Source organism: Papaver somniferum, chromosome 2 (assembly GCF_003573695.1).
Source record: "Papaver somniferum cultivar HN1 chromosome 2, ASM357369v1, whole genome shotgun sequence".
NCBI lineage: Eukaryota > Viridiplantae > Streptophyta > Magnoliopsida > Ranunculales > Papaveraceae > Papaver > Papaver somniferum.
Window position 1 is genome coordinate 151,701,298 of NC_039359.1, and position 19,321 is coordinate 151,720,618.

General features: G+C 37.3%; 2 protein-coding genes across 3 annotated transcripts; one reads left to right on the plus strand and one right to left on the minus strand.

Annotated features, from left to right (window-relative positions):
• Positions 1–5,120: 5,120 nt before the first annotated feature.
• LOC113352258 lies at positions 5,121–5,681 on the plus strand. The gene has a single exon (XM_026596102.1). The coding sequence runs from the start codon at positions 5,121–5,123 to the stop codon at positions 5,679–5,681; it is 561 nt and encodes a 186-aa protein (XP_026451887.1).
• An 8,244-nt stretch (positions 5,682–13,925) lies between these two features.
• On the minus strand, positions 13,926–18,004 carry LOC113349463. 2 transcript variants are annotated; one of them, XM_026593437.1, is made up of 6 exons: positions 17,916–18,004; positions 17,024–17,131; positions 15,841–16,174; positions 15,577–15,682; positions 14,425–14,568; positions 13,926–14,295 (listed from the first exon to the last, which is right to left on the minus strand). In XM_026593437.1, the coding sequence occupies exons 3-6, from the start codon at positions 16,167–16,169 to the stop codon at positions 14,056–14,058; spliced, it is 819 nt and encodes a 272-aa protein (XP_026449222.1). In that variant the 5' UTR covers positions 16,170–16,174; positions 17,024–17,131; positions 17,916–18,004; the 3' UTR covers positions 13,926–14,055. The 2 variants fall into 2 exon arrangements, with proteins under 2 accessions (XP_026449222.1, XP_026449223.1); XM_026593438.1 differs by lacking the exon at positions 17,024–17,131 and having other exon boundaries at positions 17,916–17,980.
• Between the last annotated feature and the right edge of the window lie 1,317 nt (positions 18,005–19,321).

A 19,321-nucleotide genomic window follows, 5' to 3' on the forward strand; every position in this document is an offset into this window, starting at 1 on the left:
TAACAAGATCCCAGTGCTCGACATAGGGATCATGCATATGTTGGCAAACCTTATTTACGGCAACTGAAATATCAAGCCGAGTAAGATGTAAATACTGCAACGCTCCTACAACGCTACGGTAAAGTGATGAATCAACAAACTTTTCTGAGCCTCCTTTCTGTATCTTCACATTAGGAGCAAGTGGCATACAAACCTAGTTTGGTGCGCTTGAGCAAATCAGCAACATATTTTCTTTGAGTAAGCACCAGATCTTGTCCTTGTCTTATCACTTCTACACCCAAGAAAAATGACAAATCCCCCAAATCCTTGATAGCAAATTCAGCACCCAAATCTGCAATGAGACTATGAATTTGACCTGGATCAGAACCTGTGACAATAATGTCATCAACATACACCAGCACATAAGTTGTTGATACATTTGTTTTCAAAACAAAGAGCGAGCTATCTGCAATGGATGCTGTGAAACCCAACTGAATTAAGTATGTGCTAAGCCGAGAAAACCAGGCCCTAGGCGCCTGTTTTAGCCCATACAATGATTTATGAAGCTTGCAAACGTGGTTTGGATAGTGTGGATCCACATAACCTGCCGGCTGCTTCATATGTACTTCTTCCTCCAGATTACCATGCAAGAAAGCATTCTCCACATCCAACTGCTTCAACGACCAATTATTCATGACTATTATAGATAGTACTAGACGAATTATGCAAGGTTTAATTACAGGACTGAAGGTCTCCCCGTAATCAATTCCTTCATGTTGGTTAAAGCCCTTAGCTACCAAACGTGCTATACATTTGGAAATGCTTCCATCAGGATTTTATTTTACCCGATAAACCCACTTCGATCCTACAACATTCATTCCCTTCTCATACTTCACCAAGGAATAAGTACCGTTTTGAATGAGTGCATTGATCTGGACATCCATAGCTTTCCGCCACTTTGGAATTCTAGTAGCAATGGAGAAACACGTTGGTTCCATGAAATCTTCATCTGTCAATGGATGTTTAGTAGCAGACAAACACAACTTTTTAATTGGCTTCGTAATTCCATCCTTCTCCCTTGTCACCATGGGATGAGATACAACATTACTTTGAGCCACTTGTTCTTCAGTAGCATTAGATTGCTGAACTGTGGAGCCAACTGACGCAGCAGAAGTTGGAGAAGGAATCTCTGGAGATTCTTGCAGCTGGGGTGGAGAAATATGTGTAGGAGATTCCATCGGAGATCCATTTGCAGACAAGGTTGCTGGTGATGACGCATGAGCATCATTATGACGTGCTGGAGATTGTGCAGCACCATCTCCCTGAATCATTGGTAAGTTACCATGTCTAAAAGATTGCTTAATTAAAACACTTGTGCTAAAGGGTATAATACCTGGATTTTGGCACCGGAGATTGCTTCTTAAGATATAAGAATGGGAAGGATGATTCTTCAAAACACATGCACATGCCTGGAGATATAGATTCTATTTGTTTCCTTATGCAAACACAAATATCCCTTGTGTGCATTACTATAGCCAATGAAGACACAAGGTAACGACCTGGGTTCAAGCTTGTGAGTATTATATTGTCTAAGACAAGGATAAGCTAAACAAACAAATACTCTCAAAAAAGAGTAGTTCGACGATGTCTGGAATAACAATTCTAACAGAGTTTTTGTTTCTGAGCTAGATTTTGGAAGCCTATTAATGAGATAACAAGCAGTGGTGAAGGCATCTGCCCAATATGACTCAGGAAGGTGTGCATGAAAGAGTATAGCTAGACCAGATTCAGTGACATGCCTAATTCGACGTTCTTCCAAACCATTTTGAGGGGAAGTATGTGGACACGAAAATCTGTGTTGAATTCCTGAGTCATTGAGATATGAAGTAAACTTCTTATATTCTAATGCATTATCAGATTGAAATATTTTTATTTTATGATATGTTAGGTTCTCTATTTGCTTGCGAAAGAGAATGGAAGTTTTGAATGCATCTGATCTCTGAACTAAAGGAAAAACCCAGGTATAGTGAGAATAGACATCCATAAACAAGATATAATAACGAAAACCAGTTCTTGATAAAGAAGGAGAAACCCAAATATCTGAGACAATCAAGCTTAAAGGCTTGTCATAAACAGCGTTGCTAAGAGAAAAGGATAATTTCTTGCTTTTACTAACATGGAAAGAATGACAAAAAACAGATCTTTTATTCTGAACTGGAAGGGAAAACTGATGACATATCTTGGAGACAGTGCGTAGCATTGGATGCCTTAATCGCTGGTGCCAAAGGGGAAGAGAAGATGAGACCAGAGCTTGTGGTTTTACTGGTTGCTCTAGCATATTAACTCCTTCAAAAATATAAAACCCATTCTTATTGAGTCCTCTCAGCAGCGTTATCCCCGTGCGCTTGTCCTTTACAACAAAAAATGAAGTGTGAAATTCAAAATAGACATCATTGTCTTTACAAAATTGTGATACTGACAGCAAATTAGTTTTTATCTGAGGCACATGATAGATATTATTTATCTGAAAAGATCTTGACTTAAACGTGAAAGATGCATTACCAATGTTTTCTATTTCCAATGCATTACCATTGCCAACATGAATATGCTCAGTACCATTGTACTCATGAGGAATTGTCAGATTGCGCATGTCTGCAGTGAGATGATGGGTAGCTACAGTGTCTGTTACCCATTGATTGCCAGCATTTCCTCCAGGTAGTGCAATATAAGATGCTGGTTGTCTTGGATTGTTGTTATTCGGCTTCTCATAACGAAACCAACATCTGTCTCCTTAATGGCCTTTTTTTTTGCATATCTGACATTTCTCCTGAAACTGGGTGCTCCTTTGAGAGTGCTGATTGCGACGATTGGGATGATAAAATCCACTGTTCTGGTTATTGAAACTCCTTTGATCTGGTTTGCTAGAGAAAGCATAGTTGGAAACTGCGACATTAGCAACAGGGGTCTGTAATAATGACAATTATTGCTCGAGCCTCATGTCGAAAGTCTGAAGATGAGAATAGAAAGTCTCTAGTTCCATCCCCTCCACAGTGCTCAATGAAGTTACAATTGGATCGTAACTCTGGTTCAGGCCATTACTGATTGCCTGCTTCTTTTCATCAGCAGATACTGTGCTCCCTGATTCTGCTAACTGATGAAATAAACTTTTAGCTTCACTCAAATATGTTTTCAAAGATTTATTACCTTTTGACATGCTTTGAAGCTGCTTCTTCAGGCTCATCTGGTGAGCAAACGTTTTTGGTGCATACTCAGACTCCAATTTATCCCAGATTTCTTTTGTTGTAGTAAGTCTCGCAACATTGCATAGAACCTCAGGAGTTAAGGTTGAATTTAACCATCCAACAATCAGAGAATCCTGTGATTCATAAGCAGTAAATTCAGGATTTATGTCTTCACTGTCAGGAAAAGTTCTTGCGGGTTTTTGTTTGGTTCCATCAATGAAACCAGTAAGCTCATATCCTTTCAGGATGGGTTTAAACTGAGCTTTCCAGAGTAAGTGATTGGTTTCAGTATGTGTCAAGGTTACCAGATGATGAATCTGTACCTGACGAAGGGTGTTTGTATTTTCTTCCATGATATGTAGGGTTTTGATGTTTGTGTTGTGTTTCTGGATGTTGTCTTTTTTTTTTTTTTTTTTTTTTTTTTTTGTATTTGTTGGTAGGGTTTTTGAGTTGCGGAAGGTGGCTTGGATCAAGGCTGATACCAAGTTAGAAAAGTGTTTTTGTTGAATTCTTCCACACAGAACTGGTGGAGATGGCTTTGTTATTTATACTTGGAGAATGAATCTCAAGTTGTTACAATTTGTTACACAGATAAACATTGTTGAACGTAACAACTTTGAATAACATGGAAATAGCTAACTTATTTGGAGCTAGTTATACGCCTACTTTTGATGTTCTGTTACAGTCTTCTCATGACTGACAGTCTGTTGATTTGCAGTTGTTACTTGCTTAACAGTTGTGTTTACTACACACTCCGAGAAGATCAAGGTTTGTACAAATTTGATGTACAAAGTAGCCGTAACTCTGTCATTTTTCCGTGTTTAAAGCTTCCAACACCATGGTTTTCATCAGATTGGATCATGATCCTTGATGAACGGCAAGAAAAGGATAAAAAAGATTGCACTGAAACGTCGGCAGTAGTAATAAGTGATTCAATAACTAGTGAAAAGAATGAGAATGAGAATGAGGACGACAAGGACGAAGGATTTGAACAAGCAAGTTGTTGGGACATTCTTGATGCTGATTCCAAGGAGTTGGTAGCAAGTTATCTTCATCCACTGGATTACGTGCATTTTCGTTCAGTCTGTAAAACAATTCGAAGGATGATGCCTGTATTGAAGTCGACATTTGCAACCACTAGTATCACGAAGACCTCTAATTTATTTCCTTGGCTGGTGTTTTGCAGAGATAAAAACGATACCGTCTACAATTTCAGAATCCCTGGGCGTGATAATGAGAATATCTCATAAAGTTTTCCGAGTTGCTTCTTGGTGCTACTATCCGTTTTCAAAAGGACGGATGGCTATTAATGTCAAGAGATGAAGTCTTATTCTTTTACAATCCATTCACAAGGGAAGCCATTAATCTTCCTCACTTGCCGGAGCATAATTTTCCCGATGATTTTACGGACTTGTCGAAGCATTATTTCCCTTATGGAATTTGTTTTTGTTCGTTGCCGGCTTCAGCAGACTGTATAGTTTAGGCCAAGAAACTAATAAATTATGGGTATCGAGGGTTCATAGATCGGAAAACAGAAATCAAAGAAGACAATGTTAAAGTGGTTCGGCACTAACGCCTACGTCCACTGACAGAACCCCGTAGGGTGAATTGGATTAATGATCTCCAAAGTTTTATGATTCTGGGATAAGTTACATTTACATAATGAATCATATTTATAGGTTTATTGAATAAGCAGTAAACCTAGAGCAACAAACTATCTTGACCAGGTACACTATACTTATCTAGCTACAATACAGGATTATATGCGAGAGACTTGGTCTTCCGATTATCTTCACATACTAACTTCCAACAGATTCCAACAGAAACCGAAGAACAATAACTTTCTACTCAATTACAAAAGGAAAACAGGATTGGGATATTTTCAACTTCGACAATGCTATGGAGTACATACCATTGTGGAATCCTCCAATTTTGCATCAAGGAGCTTTCTATTGCGTAGATTATAACGGACTTATAGGAACATTCAACTTAGAGGATAATACCTGGAAGGTTCATGGAGCACCCCTGATTGGGAGTTATGAGGATAAATATCCGTACCCAAGTTTCCTGGTGAAGAGTGGAGAAGATCTAATATTAGTAAAATTAGGAAGTCAAGAAAACCTGGTTAGGACCTATAAATTGAATTTCCCCGTCATGGTCTGGGTTGAAGTTGAAAGTTTGGGAAAGCGTACGTTGTTCATCAGCCACACTTCTTGTGTCTCAGCCATTGCACCAAACAATGAAATGGAGAACAAAATATATTTCCCTAGACTATGTTTGAAAGGAGAAGGGATTCTGTTCTATTCACTTGAAACAGGTAGGTATGATTCTTTTGGGGATCAGCATTCTTCTAAGAGTTTATATGAAACAGAGGGCTGGCGTGAAAACTGCACTTGGATTGAGCCTAGTTGGACGAAGTTCACTCCTCAAGACCTCAACTGGTTCGAGCCTCCTCTTTAGTATTTTTGTGTGTAGTTATTCTTTTTGTACTTTTTTTTTTCTCGTCAGAATATTTCTTTATATACAAATTAATCTCAAAAGAAATGAGTCTGTCAGATATGAACAATTAATGACTAGGAATATTATATTGATGACTTTAAAAACCTGTTCTCCTTTCACATATATGATCAAAATGTTTTACATTCGTGGATGCTGACAAGTGACAACCATAGTGGAAGGTGTTGCCGTAGTCATCTGACTTTAATATGCCACCACCGTAGCGATGACGCTTTCCATCAGCACTCATCTGGCCTCCACGTGCCTGAATAATGACAAGTAAGTTCGTCTTCTAGATATTATAACCAACGGACAGTTACTTAAGCTGACATTTGACGAATACTGTATAGAACAATTAATACAGTTTTAACTCGAGCATTAACTCTTGTCCTACAACTCTTTACTAATCAAATTAGGAAACCCATCTCAATATGGAAACGGATCTAAACAGGAAGCCCACAGTTTTCTTAAAATTTTACATTCATCTTCATCGAATATAAAGGCTCAGTACTGCTCTTTTGATTTCTTCCTCCGTAACTATGGGTCGTAAAAAAAGCGCAAAACTAGCAGCAGGAGTTTCATCACATAAAAGAAAAAGCGAACGTCGAAATCCACCATTACCAAAGGCAGCAGCACCATGGCTTGTAATTCCTTATCAAGTGAAAGGTAATAAACAAAATCTAGCTTTTTACAATATCTGTGAACCTAATAACAAAACTAGTAGAAAATTCATTCCTGAATTGAGCGGAAAATCTTTTTGGCAAAAGCATTCTTTTCAAGGCTGGCTAATTGTTATTTGTGATGATCGAAACTATAAATACGCCTCGAACTGGGATTTCGGTGATTGTTTTCTGTGGAATCCTGCATCATTAGAGACCATTCAGTTACCTAGTTTACTACCTTGGTATCGTACGTATGAATATGAACTGTTAGACTGTGCTTTGTCAATTACTTATCCTGATAATGCTGATGATGAGCAAAAGATTTTGATGCCTTTATTACTTTTCGAAGGAGATGATAGCATTTATGATAAGATTTTGGTATTTTGTCTCCCTGAAGACAAACAGTGGAGAACTAAACGGGTTTGGTCTACAGATACGGGAGACATATCCTTCACTACTTCTCTATGTTGTTTCAAAGATAAATTGAATCTTATTTCTCTAGGTGATAAACACTTAAGGATCGATAAGGGAAAGCTTTGGGATGACGATGATGAATCCCTCACTGTAAAGCCATTTGAGACAACTAACAACACCGGATTTCCTTGGAGAGGGAGTGGGGACCAAATTGATTACATCTCTTTTTTTGTGGAATCTTCTAATGAACTCTTTAATGTTCAAATACGTTTCAATAAAAAGCAGAACATCAAGGTCTTCAACTCAGTAGTTGTGTTGAGGTTGGATTTCTCTTCAATGGAGTGGAAGGTGGTGACTTGTTTGGGAGATCATGTTCTCTTTATCAGCGAGAAAACCAGAGCTTGCTGCTCGGCGACCAAACTAGGACTCGCAACTGGTTGTCTGTATTACACATTTCCACAAGATCAGGGCTTATACAAATTTGAAGTACAAAGCAGCCGTAACTCTGTTATTTTGCCGTGTTTAAAGCTGCCAAAGCTATGTTTCCCGTCGGGTTGGATCATGATTCCAGATGGACGGCAACAACAAGAGGAAGAAGATTGGACGGAAAAGGCAGTGGAAAAGGAATCAAGTATAATTGTTTACGAAAAGAATGAGAATGAGAAGGACGGAGGATTTCAAGAAACATGTACTCCTTGGGATATTCTTAATGCTGATTCAAAAGAGTTGGTAGCAAGTTATCTTCATCCGTTGGATTACGTTCAATTTCGTTCAACTTGTAAACCAATTCGAGCAATGATGCCTGTATCGAAACCGACATTCGCAACAACTGGTATGACGAAGACCTCGTACTTGTTTCCTTGGATGGTGTTTTGTAGAGATAACAACGACTCTGTCTACAATTTCTTAATCCCTGTGGGTGATAATGAAAACTATCTCATAAAGTTTTCCGACATACTTCTTGGTGCTAAAATCCGTTTTCAAAAGGACGGCTGGTTATTAATGTCCAGAGAGGAAATCCTATTCTTCTATAATCCATTCACAAGGGAAACCATCAATCTTCCGCACTTGCCGGAGCATAATTTTCCGATCGGTCATTCGCCCTTGCCCAAGCATTACTTCTGTTCTAGCATTTGTTTTTCTTCGTGGCCGACTTCTGCAGACTGTACAGTTTTCGCCATTGATGAATCTACCTTAAGTGACCCAAGAACAATCACTGTCTACTCCATTACCAGAGGAAAACAAGATTGGGATATTTTCAACTTCAACAATGCTATCCAGTACAGGCCATTGTGTAATCCTCCAGTTTTGCATCAAGGGGCATTCTATTGCGTAGATTATAATGAACTCATAGGAACATTTAACTTAGAGGATAATACCTGGAAAGTTCATGGAACACCATGTTCCAGATATAGTGGTGATACACATCCGTATCCAAGTTTCCTGGTGAAGAGTGGAGAAGATCTTTTATTAGTGAAATTAGGATGTCAAGAAACCCTGATTAGAATCTATAAATTGAATATCCCCGTCATGGACTGGGTTGAAGTTGAGAGTTTGGGAAAGCATATGCTATTCATCAGCCACACTTCTTGTGTCTCAGCCATTGCACCAAACAGTGAAATGGAGAACAAAATATATTTCCCCAGATTATGTTTCAACGGAGAAAGGATTCTATTCTATTCACTTGAAACCGGTAGGTATGACTCTTTTGGGGGTCGACATTCTTCTAAGAATTTATATGACACAGAGGGCTGGCGTGAAAACTGCACTTGGATCGAACCTAATTGGACAAAGTTTACTCCTCAAGAGCTCAACTGGTTCGAGCCTCCGTTTTAGTATGTAGTTTTTCTTTTTCTTCCGGGTTGAAGTACTTGTTCTTTTTTTTCTTTTACATTTTTCTTTGTACTGGTAATTCTAGAAACCGATACTTCTGCGTTCATATGCGTATGATCAATATGTTTTACATTAGGAGGTCCGGATTACTAGCTAGACAACCATAGTAGAAGTTGTTATGATGGTATTATTCTTCTTCAAGTTCACCCAGTCATTAATAGGTATGAGAAGCTGCCCTTCCATTTATACCACTTTTCCTAGTCTACCAGTGTTACAAAATTGTGAAATTCCTGCTTGAGAGTTGAGAGAAGCTAGCTCACTTTTTTTCACTTCATGTACGTAAAATTTTTGTTCCCTTTTGTTTTATCAAGTTTACTCATGGCCCTTCACTTCTTCTCCAAGCAAGTCATCATAAGTTATAGGTATTCTTGGCGCCATTATCTCTTTGTAACTTTGCGATCATTAGCGTCAAGTTTCTTCAGAATCCATAAATATGCCACCAGCATAGCCATAATGCTTTCCATCAGCCCTCATCTGACCTCAACGTGCCTGAATTGCATCCACATGCAAGTTTAAAATCTCAATTAAGAAATTTCCAAGGAGATTACGACGGGAGGTTACCTGAAAGTATCACTGAAAAGTGCATTTCTTACAAAACTATAACCGATCTGAAAAATCTTCCAAAAGTATGACCATGACCGGTCAACAGACATGTATGCCCTAATTTTTTACGAAAATACTGAATTTTGTCCTCAGATGTGTACATATCGACGACATATGTGTGCAATCGCGTAAGGATGTGTAGATATCCTTTCATGAGTGTGTACATATAGACACACTGGTACCCCATCATTTTTTTAATGATGTGCACATATTATATGTAGACATCCAGAATTTAGGCATAATCATATGTTGGATAAGTGTACACATCCATGTTTCGAATTCTAGACATCAGACACTATTCATAAAATATGTGGACATCAGGCTATAAATAGGTGGACATCAGCTATAACGTGTGGACATCTAACTATCCATATATAGACATCGGACTATAAAGGGTAATTTGGGTATTAGATAATTCCAGTCACACTTTTGGAAGATTTTGAGCATCAGTCACACTTTCCGAAGAAATGCACTTGTTAGTGATACTTCCAGTAATTTCCTCGATTGCGACGGAATATTAACAAATAAGTTGTTTTTCTGGATATCACCGTGAAAAAGGATTATCCAGCAAATGGTAGTACGACATTCAGCTTGAGTTGATGAGTAAGAATTTTCAAAAACAAAACATACAGGAGTTTTATAGTTTCAAACTTTTTTTTTTTTTTTTGTACCGGAAGCTTATCGCGGATAAGCTTAAAATTTAATACAGCTGACGGACTGGCGTGGCTCGTTTGACACCCTAGTTTGCAAAACTGTAAAACTCACTGATTTCTTTCTTCCATAGAACAACTATGGGTGGTGAAGAAAGCGCAAACCTAGCAGCAGCAGTATCATCATCAGATGGGAGAAGAAGCGAACGTCGTCGTCCACCATTACCAAAAGCAGCACCATGGCTTGTCTTTCCTTATCAAGTAAAAGGTAACAAACAAAACCAAGCTTTTTATAATATTTGCGAACCTAATAACAGAACATGCAGAAAATCCATACATGAATTGAGTGGTAAATCTTATTATCAAAAGAATTCTCATCAAGGCTGGCTAGTTATTATTTGTGATGATCGAAACTACAACTATGCACCGAACTGGGATTTTGGTGATTGTTTTCTATGGAATCCTGCATCATTAGAGACCGTTCAGTTGCCTAGTTTATTATCTTGGTATCATACACCATATAAATATGAACTGATAGACTGTCTTTTGTAATCCCCTCCAAGAACAATTGCTTATCCTGATAATGCTGATAATCCAATGGTTTCACTGCTTTTTTGTCTTCGCCGGGGGGAGGATAGTGATATTTTCTTGGTGTTTTGTTACCCCGGGAGACAAACAATGGAGAACAAAACGGGTTTGGCATGAAGATACGAAAGACGCATTCTTCATTCATTATCTCTGTATTTTAATAAAGTACCACACTTTTAATTTCATGTTTAAGAAAGTATCACCGTTTTTTTCAATATTCATTAAATGTCACAACGTTGACATTTTCCATCCAGTTTTTTTGAGAAAACGGTTAACGGCCGTTAGTGCCTAGGTGGCAATAAATCAGCCCTGGTAAAAGACACTTAAGCCCCCAAACCATCTAACTAGAACTGGATCAAATCGGTTCAGTAGTGTGAGCCATTACCGAGTTTTGTTGTGAGTTTGTGCCGAGCCAAATCAAAACTCAATTATTGTTCATCTTCTTATCCAATCATAACTCAACAGTTACAATTACATATATAATAAGGAACTTATAACACAAATAGTTATGAACTTAATTATTATAGACCTGTTGTGTATTTCGGTAGTTCCGATGGAAGATGTATATGTACTCAAAGGGGACATTTATCGAACAGAAGATGTGCATGTTGATGGTGATCGAGAGATAGATATTAATTCATGAATTAAGACACCTTTTTAGTAAATATTCCCTGAAAATACGAATATCATGGGGACCCAGCAATCTAGACACACACAAACTCTGTAGTATCACCGATGTAAGCCATTCATGTCAGAAGATTAACGGCGTAATAGATCCTCTTGTCGACTATTTTCACTGCAACAAGTTAACTAAATGATCAATTGAATTTCAAACAAACGTCAGTAAGATTTAACACGAACCCATGGTCTCAAATTGAGGATTTCCGAACAATAGTTTTAAAATTCTGATGTCGTCGTTGATCATATTTATCGGTATTATAATGAACCATTACTCTTCCTCCTCCTTCTAAGTCTCTTCCTTTTCAGTCAATCCTTCAAGTAAATCATATGCGTGATATATAAACTATAATCCTTAATTTATGAGAAGAGCGTTTGTGTATACTGTATACAGAAGAACTGAAATATAGAAGGGTTAAAAATGATCGGAACTTTTTTTCAATTAAGATACGAGTTGTTAGTGAATTGAGAAGGGTAATTAAGTAATGACACCGTATTTTTTTAGATTTTTCCAATAGCAATTGACTAATTTAGTGGGTCTGGCAGAAAAGTCAACGTTCATGGCATTTTATATATTTTGAAATAAACGGGGGCATTTTATTAAGTCGGATAATGAAAGTGTGTCATTTTCTTAAAATTCCCTTGTTTTAAAGATAGGTTATATCTTATGTCTGCACTTGATAAGCACTTAGAGATTGATAAGGGAAAGCTATGGGATGACGATGATGAATCCCTCACTATAAGGCCATTTGAGACAACTAACAACACCGGATTTCCTTGGAGAGATATTCAGGACCATATTGATTACACGGAGTTTCGTGTGGAATCTTCTGATGAACTCTTTAACGTTCGGATACATTTTAATGAAAAACAAAACATGACGGTATTCAACTCAGTAGTTGTGTTGAGGTTGGATTTCTCTTCAATGGAGTGGAAGGTGGTGACTTGTTTGGGAGACCATGTTCTGTTTATAAGCAAGAATACAAGATTTTGTTGCTCGGCGTCCAAATTGGGACTCGCAAATGGTTGTCTGTATTACACATTTGAAGAAGATCAGGGTTTATACAAATTTGAAGTGCATAGTAGCCGTAATTCTGTTATTTTGCCATGTTTAAAGCTACCAAAGCCATGGTTCTCATCGGGTTGGATCATGATTTTTGATGGAAGGAAACTAAAGGAAGAAGAAGATTGCATGGGAAAGGCAGTGGGAAACAAAATAAGTATAATTTCCTATGAAAAGAATGATAATGAGAAGGACGGGGAATTTCAAGAAACAAATACTCCTTGGGATATTCTTAATGCTGATTCCAAAGAGTTGGTAGCAAGTTATCTTCATCCATTAGATTACGTGCCTTTTCGTTCAGTTTGTAAACCGATTCGAGCCGCAATGCCTGTATCGAAGCCGACATTCCCAACAACTAGTATCACGAAGACCTCACATACATATCCTTGGATGGTTTTTTGTAGAGATAACAATGACACGGTCTTCAATTTCGTAATCCCTGTGCATAATAATGAGAATAACTATCTCATAAAGTTTTCCGAGTTGCTTCTTGGTGCTACTATCCGTTTTCAAAAGGACGGATGGCTATTAATGTCCAGAGAGGAAGCCTTTTTCTTCTACAATCCATTCACAAGGGAAACCATCAATCTTCCGCACTTGCGGGATCATGATTTGCGCAGCAATCTTCGGCAGTTGCCAAAACATTATTTCTCTTCTAGCTTTTGTTTTTGTTCATTGCCAACTTCCGCAGACTGTGTAGTTTATGCTATTGATAAAAGTGGCTTAAGTAGGCCAAGAAGAATTACTGTCTACTTCATTACCAGAGGAAACCAGGTTTTGGATATTTTTGACTTCGACAATGCCATGCAATACACCATTGTGTAATTCTCCAATTTTCCATCAAGGGTCTTTCTACAGCGTTGATTATAACGGACTTATAGGAACATGTAGCTTGGAGGATAATATCTGAAAAGTTCATGGGACACCCCGTGATATATATAATGATACATATCGGTATCCAAGTTTCCTGGCGAAGAATGGAGATGATCTTTTATTAGTGAAATTAGGATGTGAAACAAAGCTGGTTAGAATCTATAAATTGAATTTCCCTGACATGGACTGGGTTGAAGTTGAAAGTCTGGGAAAGCGTACGTTGTTCATCAGCCGCACTTCTTGTGTCTCAGCCGTTGCTCCAAACAGTGAAATGGAGAACAAAATATATTTCCCTAGACTATGTTTGAATGGAGAAGGGATGCTGTTCTATTCACTGGAAACTGGTAGGTATGACTCTTTTGGGGGTCAGCATTCTTCTAAGAATTTATATGACACAGAGGGCTGGCTTGAAAACTGCACTTGGATCGAACCTAATTGGTCGAAATTCACTCCTCGAGAGCTCAACTGGTTCGAGCCTCCTCTTTAGTCTTTTCGTATGTAGTTAATCTTCAAGTACATGGTTTTTATTTGTCCTCTTCTGCAATTTTCTTTGTAGTCAGTAATACTACAAATACAATTTAAACAATTTTCTTCAAGTATGGGAATGTCTTGCATCTAAACAAATTGCACAGTTTCAGGAGCTATTACAACTTCCTGTTTCATTAACCGGTCCTTTCATAATTCACATATCTGATCAAAATGTTTTACATTCAGAAGCTGCCACTATTCCTAGTCTCTTGAGTACGTAAAATTGTGGCATTCAAAAAAACATGCTTCTGCTAGAGAGACTCTCAATTTTTTCACTTCTATTAGAGAAGAATAATTTTTTCCAGAGGAAAATACAAAAAATTCCCAAGGTAGAAAATTAAAATTGTATTCTTTACACAAGTTTCAGAAAAAATATATCATCAAGTTCATTCATGGCTCTCCACTTCATCTACAAGCAAGTCATCATAAGTTACAGGTACCCGAATCCTATTCATAACAGATATCCGTTCTTTTTCTATGTTGGAAGGTTCGGTTCTACAGTTTAGAGGAGGTGCAAGGGCAGCACCATCTGATGTGTGGTTAATCATAGGACCAGCAATTGAGGTTTGTGCAGTCTTTTGCAAAGACGGGTTTAACTCCTTAGGCGCTTGTTGTTTGAATTGCCTCTGCATTAGAGAAAGATATGAGAATCCAAAAAAAAAAAAAAAAATGAAGTAATAAACATGCATTGAAATTTCAAAATATGTAAATAGCCTAGAGAAAGAAAATGTAAGGCAAAAATATTTTAGTCAAACCTCAATTTCCCTGCCCTTGGCCATTATCTCTTTGTAAGCATTAGGGTCACGTTTCTTCAGAATCCCCCATAATATGCCACCACCATAGCGATGACGCTTTCCATCAGCAGTCATTTGTCCTCCACATGCCTGAATTGCATCCACCTGCAAGTTTAAAATTTCAATTTAAAAATTCCAAGAAGATTCTGAAAGAATAATGACAAGTAAGTTCATTTTCAGGATATTAAAGTGAAAACAGATTATCCAACAGAAAGTAGCACATACAGGTGGAGTCGATATGCAAGATTCTTCCTTCTTTACTTTCACTCCTGGGAACAACTCTAGGATTTTGCATAACTAGTAAGGTCTTATCTTTACATTTGCATATCTTTGTGTTCCTTGCATGTCTAAGCTTACATGTCAAAAATGTGGTGAAACTCCAGTTTACCATTTTACCTAGATAGCTGTGACAGTCAGCTGGATTCTCTAGTTTGCAGCTATTGGAAACAAATCCTTACTCTTCACTGCAAACTTCCCAATGATAGTCTATAGTCGATAATAACACCAAAAATGAATCACTGGATCAGAAACCACCATTGACACAACATATAGACTTAAAACAACTTTAGAGCGTTCATCTCAATTACAGACATAGACGTACCATGTTTGAAACCACTCATTCCTTGGATCTGTGTACAAACCTGCTAACGAGTATGAATATATCAGCAAAATATCTTCTCTTACCCTCCAATATCTCTCTCTAAGAAACTACAATCATAAAGCACGCTATGAATTAACTGTCACTAATGTTGTCTTTACCAGTGCAAAATTCCAGATGTAACACAAGCACAAATCAAGTGCAAAACAAGTACACCACCAACTTTGGTACTAAAAATCTATGTTAACCATGATTATAATGATTCTTGTCCTACATCATTAAACCAGTGGAAAATAAGAACATTAAACAAGTGGATAATAACTTAAGCCGACATTTGACGATAAAGTATAGCACAGTACAATTTTAACTCGATGAGTACTTATCGGGTTAAAAGCTAGACAAGACACACTGTGAGAAGTCTCATTTTAATAGTTTTATTCCAGGAAACACTCAAAAAAGAACATCATGGTCACAATTCACTAGCACAACATGTGGAAGAGAAAAGAACATCTCACCTCGTTTACAAGATCGCTCAGAGCAGAGAAACCAAGAATACCCACAGCATTCCGAACCAGATAATGTTTTCTCTCCTTCAAGCGTTTACAAGTATCAATAACGAACCTACAGACACAGAAAAACCAAACCTAATCAGAACTAAGTCAGTATTGTACAACATTAAATGATCCCACACCTTATATAAAAAAGGCAAAATTAGAAACCAATTTAGTTTAATAAGAACAACCAACTTCTTATCTAACCAGTAAAATAGGTGAACTTACTTATTCATGTTGTCGATAGCTGGGGCAGGACCAGTCTTCTTGTTTTTATTCTTCTTTTTCTTCGCCCGGCGCTTGCGAATTTTGCTATTAGATGGTTGGTTTACTGAAACGTCACCCCTGGTTCCCATTTCTGTCAATCCTAAGTCTCCAATCTTTCCCCTGCACTCTCCTTCCTCAGACTTACTAGTTTCAGTCAATTGCAAACTTCCAATTTGTATTCTACACTCCCCTTCTTCTAAAGTCTCTGAATCAAGCATGTCGGAGTCTTGATAATCTTCTAGACTTTCATCTTCATAGATAGCCTTTAATAAATTCTCACTCCCCTCCATGAAACCTAATAATTTATAAGTTGCAGCAAATCTTGATTACAGGTTTTACATATATATGATAACTTTAAAATAAGAAAGAAAAAAAAAGTCGCAAAATATGACACGCAAAAAAATTCGAAAAATAAAACTACTTGCTGTACCAAAATGCTGGAAACATAATTAACGAGTAGTCCAGCACTGATGATAAAGAGAAAATTCTAGACATTGTAGTTCCTACTGGACCACTAATACTAAGGCATGAGAGAATGAATCCATCAAACAAGCAATAGGCACTTGTAGTAGCATGACTGGAACTATGATTGTTAACCAGTTCAAACACAGCTGATTTTGTTGTCGCAGGTAAAATCATCAACTTAACCAATGGAGATACAACAATTGATTATTATAACAGTTATCTGATAAGAAAAAATCAGTATCTGACAACGATTTTCACAAACTATTAAATTATGTTACCAAACTGAAATAGAAGTGAACAAGCCATTGAAAGCGCTACAATTTGTTGATCAGGCCATTTAGACCCATGAGAAGAGAAAAAACGACACGAATAGAAACCAATACAGTTCTGTTAAACAAAAAAAAAAGAAAAAAAAAACAATACAGAAGTGGAAACCCAGAAGTAGATCTGTCGAACGATTAGAAATTACTGTAGGAAAAGGCTCATCTATCAGGAAATGTACCCAGTCGACGTTTTAATCTAGCAGAATCAACAGGCAGATTTATCTACTTATTGCATCCTTGACAATGATTTTATGGCCTGTACGTTATCTGCGAAATTAACATCACATTCCATGACACAACAGTGTCTTTATTTTTCATCTGCTAAATTGACCACTTTAATGGAGATAAGATCTTACCTAGCTTCAACACCGACAATTCAAGTGGTTTATCTCCAGAAAATGGCTGTTTTACTGCATGCAGTAAGCTCAGAAGTGAACAAAAACTTCACGGCATCTTCATTTGGTCTGCAGATGACTCAAAGAATAATGGTTTTTGTTATGAAAAACGATCACAGAAAATGTTAGCTGGTTCACACTAATCTTGTATTGTGCTTTATATGATTCTGTGTTATATGTACACTTGGAGTCTTGCACAGACAAACACCTAAAAAACACCATGCCAACCATAATTTTCCCAATAAAACGTCTAGCAAACAACACATGATTCTTGTATACTTTTCAAAAACAAATTGAGCAAACCTAACCATGCTAAACATCTCAAATCGAATAGGAAAGGACATCTGGGTGTGAAGGGAATTGATAAAGCTACTTAAATATAAGCAACTGCAAAAACTATTCTACCTGAAACTGGCACCTGCATTTTATCAAACAGTTGTGGAGCAATGTACAAAAACGTAAGTGTTTCCAAATAGGTCAGATAGGTTATAACCTAGAATGAATGTCAATAAACATTAGTTCATGAATCATGATTGTTATTTTTATAACCTCTGCAAACAACTATACATGATCATCTCTATAGTTACAGAAAGTTATAAACCCATGTAATGAATATCAATGGGAGACACGAATTCTTACCTAGATAAAAACTAACACTACCACTTCAAATTAAGAATTTCATTTGATGGATTCAACCAAAAAATCACAAACTAAAATTGAACACAAGATAAACCCTAAACCCTTGATTTAATACAAACCCAATTAAGGAAAACAATCAAACTTACACAATCAAATACCAGAGAGTCTGATTAAAAGAGAGGAGTAAGGAATTAGGGTTTCGAATTGATCGTACCTTAAATATATACGTCAGTGATGAGTGTGAGTGCGACAGAAGGAGATGACGATGATGCCAGTATCGGATTTCGGAATTAGAGAATGAGACTGAGAATGTGAGATTTTATATATCGGCATATTCTACAAAAATGACAAAATTACCCTTTTATGTAACTTTTCGATGAAAGGCATGAGAGAGTTCGCCAGTTCGAACCTACAAAAACTCTTAGAAATGGAGGATTACTTGAACAAGGAAGAGCCGGAGCTCTCACAGTCTCTATCCCTGAAAAAGCGGAAGCACTAGGACTGTTGCAGGGAGTAAAGTGGGCAGTTGAACTTGGCCTGTCCAACTTTACTCTAGCAGGAGATTGTAAGAACCTTTTTGATTATCTTAATGGAAAGGAGTCATTGTTAGAATGGCAAAATATTCCTATCTTAGATGAAGCTGTCAACGAATTAAAGTCTTGTAATAATTTTTTGGGATTTTATTTTGTACCACGATCAGTTAATATTGTAGCTGACTTAATGGCCAAAGAAGCCAAAAACTTCAGTTCTTCCCTTAAGAGAAAGACAATACCAGAAGGTTATAAGATAGCTTTGGATGTAGATAAATCAAATGTTAGGGTTGATTCTTTCGCCCCAGCATTAGATGGCTCTACTCAACTTGATGTAAGGGTTACTAACTCCCTAAGTTAGTCTTTTCAATGCATTTTAACTTACAAAAAAAAGAAAAAGAATACACTTGCAAACAAAGGTTAGCATGACTAGATATATTTAGAGATCAACCAATCATAGCCTGATAATTATAGACTGCCATATATCAGCATCAGCAAACTAATAATATCGCGGTTTTTGTTGAAATTCGGGAAAGCATTCAACCATATTAGTTCAACAATGGCTAGATGTTTTTGTATATTTTAGCACTTTGAGAGTTAGGAGCCAACCATTGTATGTTTGTATATATATATATATATATGTTTTGTGTGGAACAAAAAAGCTGAATACCACTGTCGGGCATTTTCATAGCTAATACCTTATGGCAAGATATAAGCTTAATTACTTGAGGTGTTTTTATAGATGTTTTTGGAGGTTGGTGTTTATTAAATGGCTAGTTAGCTAGGTCATATGTTGGTTACGCTTGCTGAAACTTTCTTCTTAATTGTATATATAATTTGAGGCCGAAATACTGGTTCCAGAATGGAAGTTAGGTCAAAAGCTTGAATTCTAGAGCTCCTGGCCCCCTACCAATAGGAATAGAGGGTTTCTGATATATTTGCCAATTTTTTGTTCTCACCGAACACCTGGGGTGGAGATTACTCACCGCTACACGTACCGGAACATTACCCTATATCCCTTTCCTCCTCTCCTCCATTCCCCTCCATCCTTCCCTACTAATACTAAAACTCTGAAAAACTCTACTAGGAC

Bases quoted from the DNA above. Each gene is read 5' to 3' on its own strand.
- LOC113352258 (XM_026596102.1), top strand. From the start codon at position 5,121: ATGGAGTACATACCATTGTGGAATCCTCCAATTTTGCATCAAGGAGCT.
- LOC113349463 (XM_026593437.1), bottom strand. From the start codon at position 16,169: ATGGAGGGGAGTGAGAATTTATTAAAGGCTATCTATGAAGATGAAAGT. The intron at 15,683-15,840 runs GTAAGTTCACCT...CTGTGTCTGTAG, and splicing joins GCTATCGACAACATGAATAA to GTTCGTTATTGATACTTGTA. The intron at 14,296-14,424 runs GTTTGACTAAAA...TCTCTAATGCAG, and splicing joins CCAAGGGCAGGGAAATTGAG to AGGCAATTCAAACAACAAGC.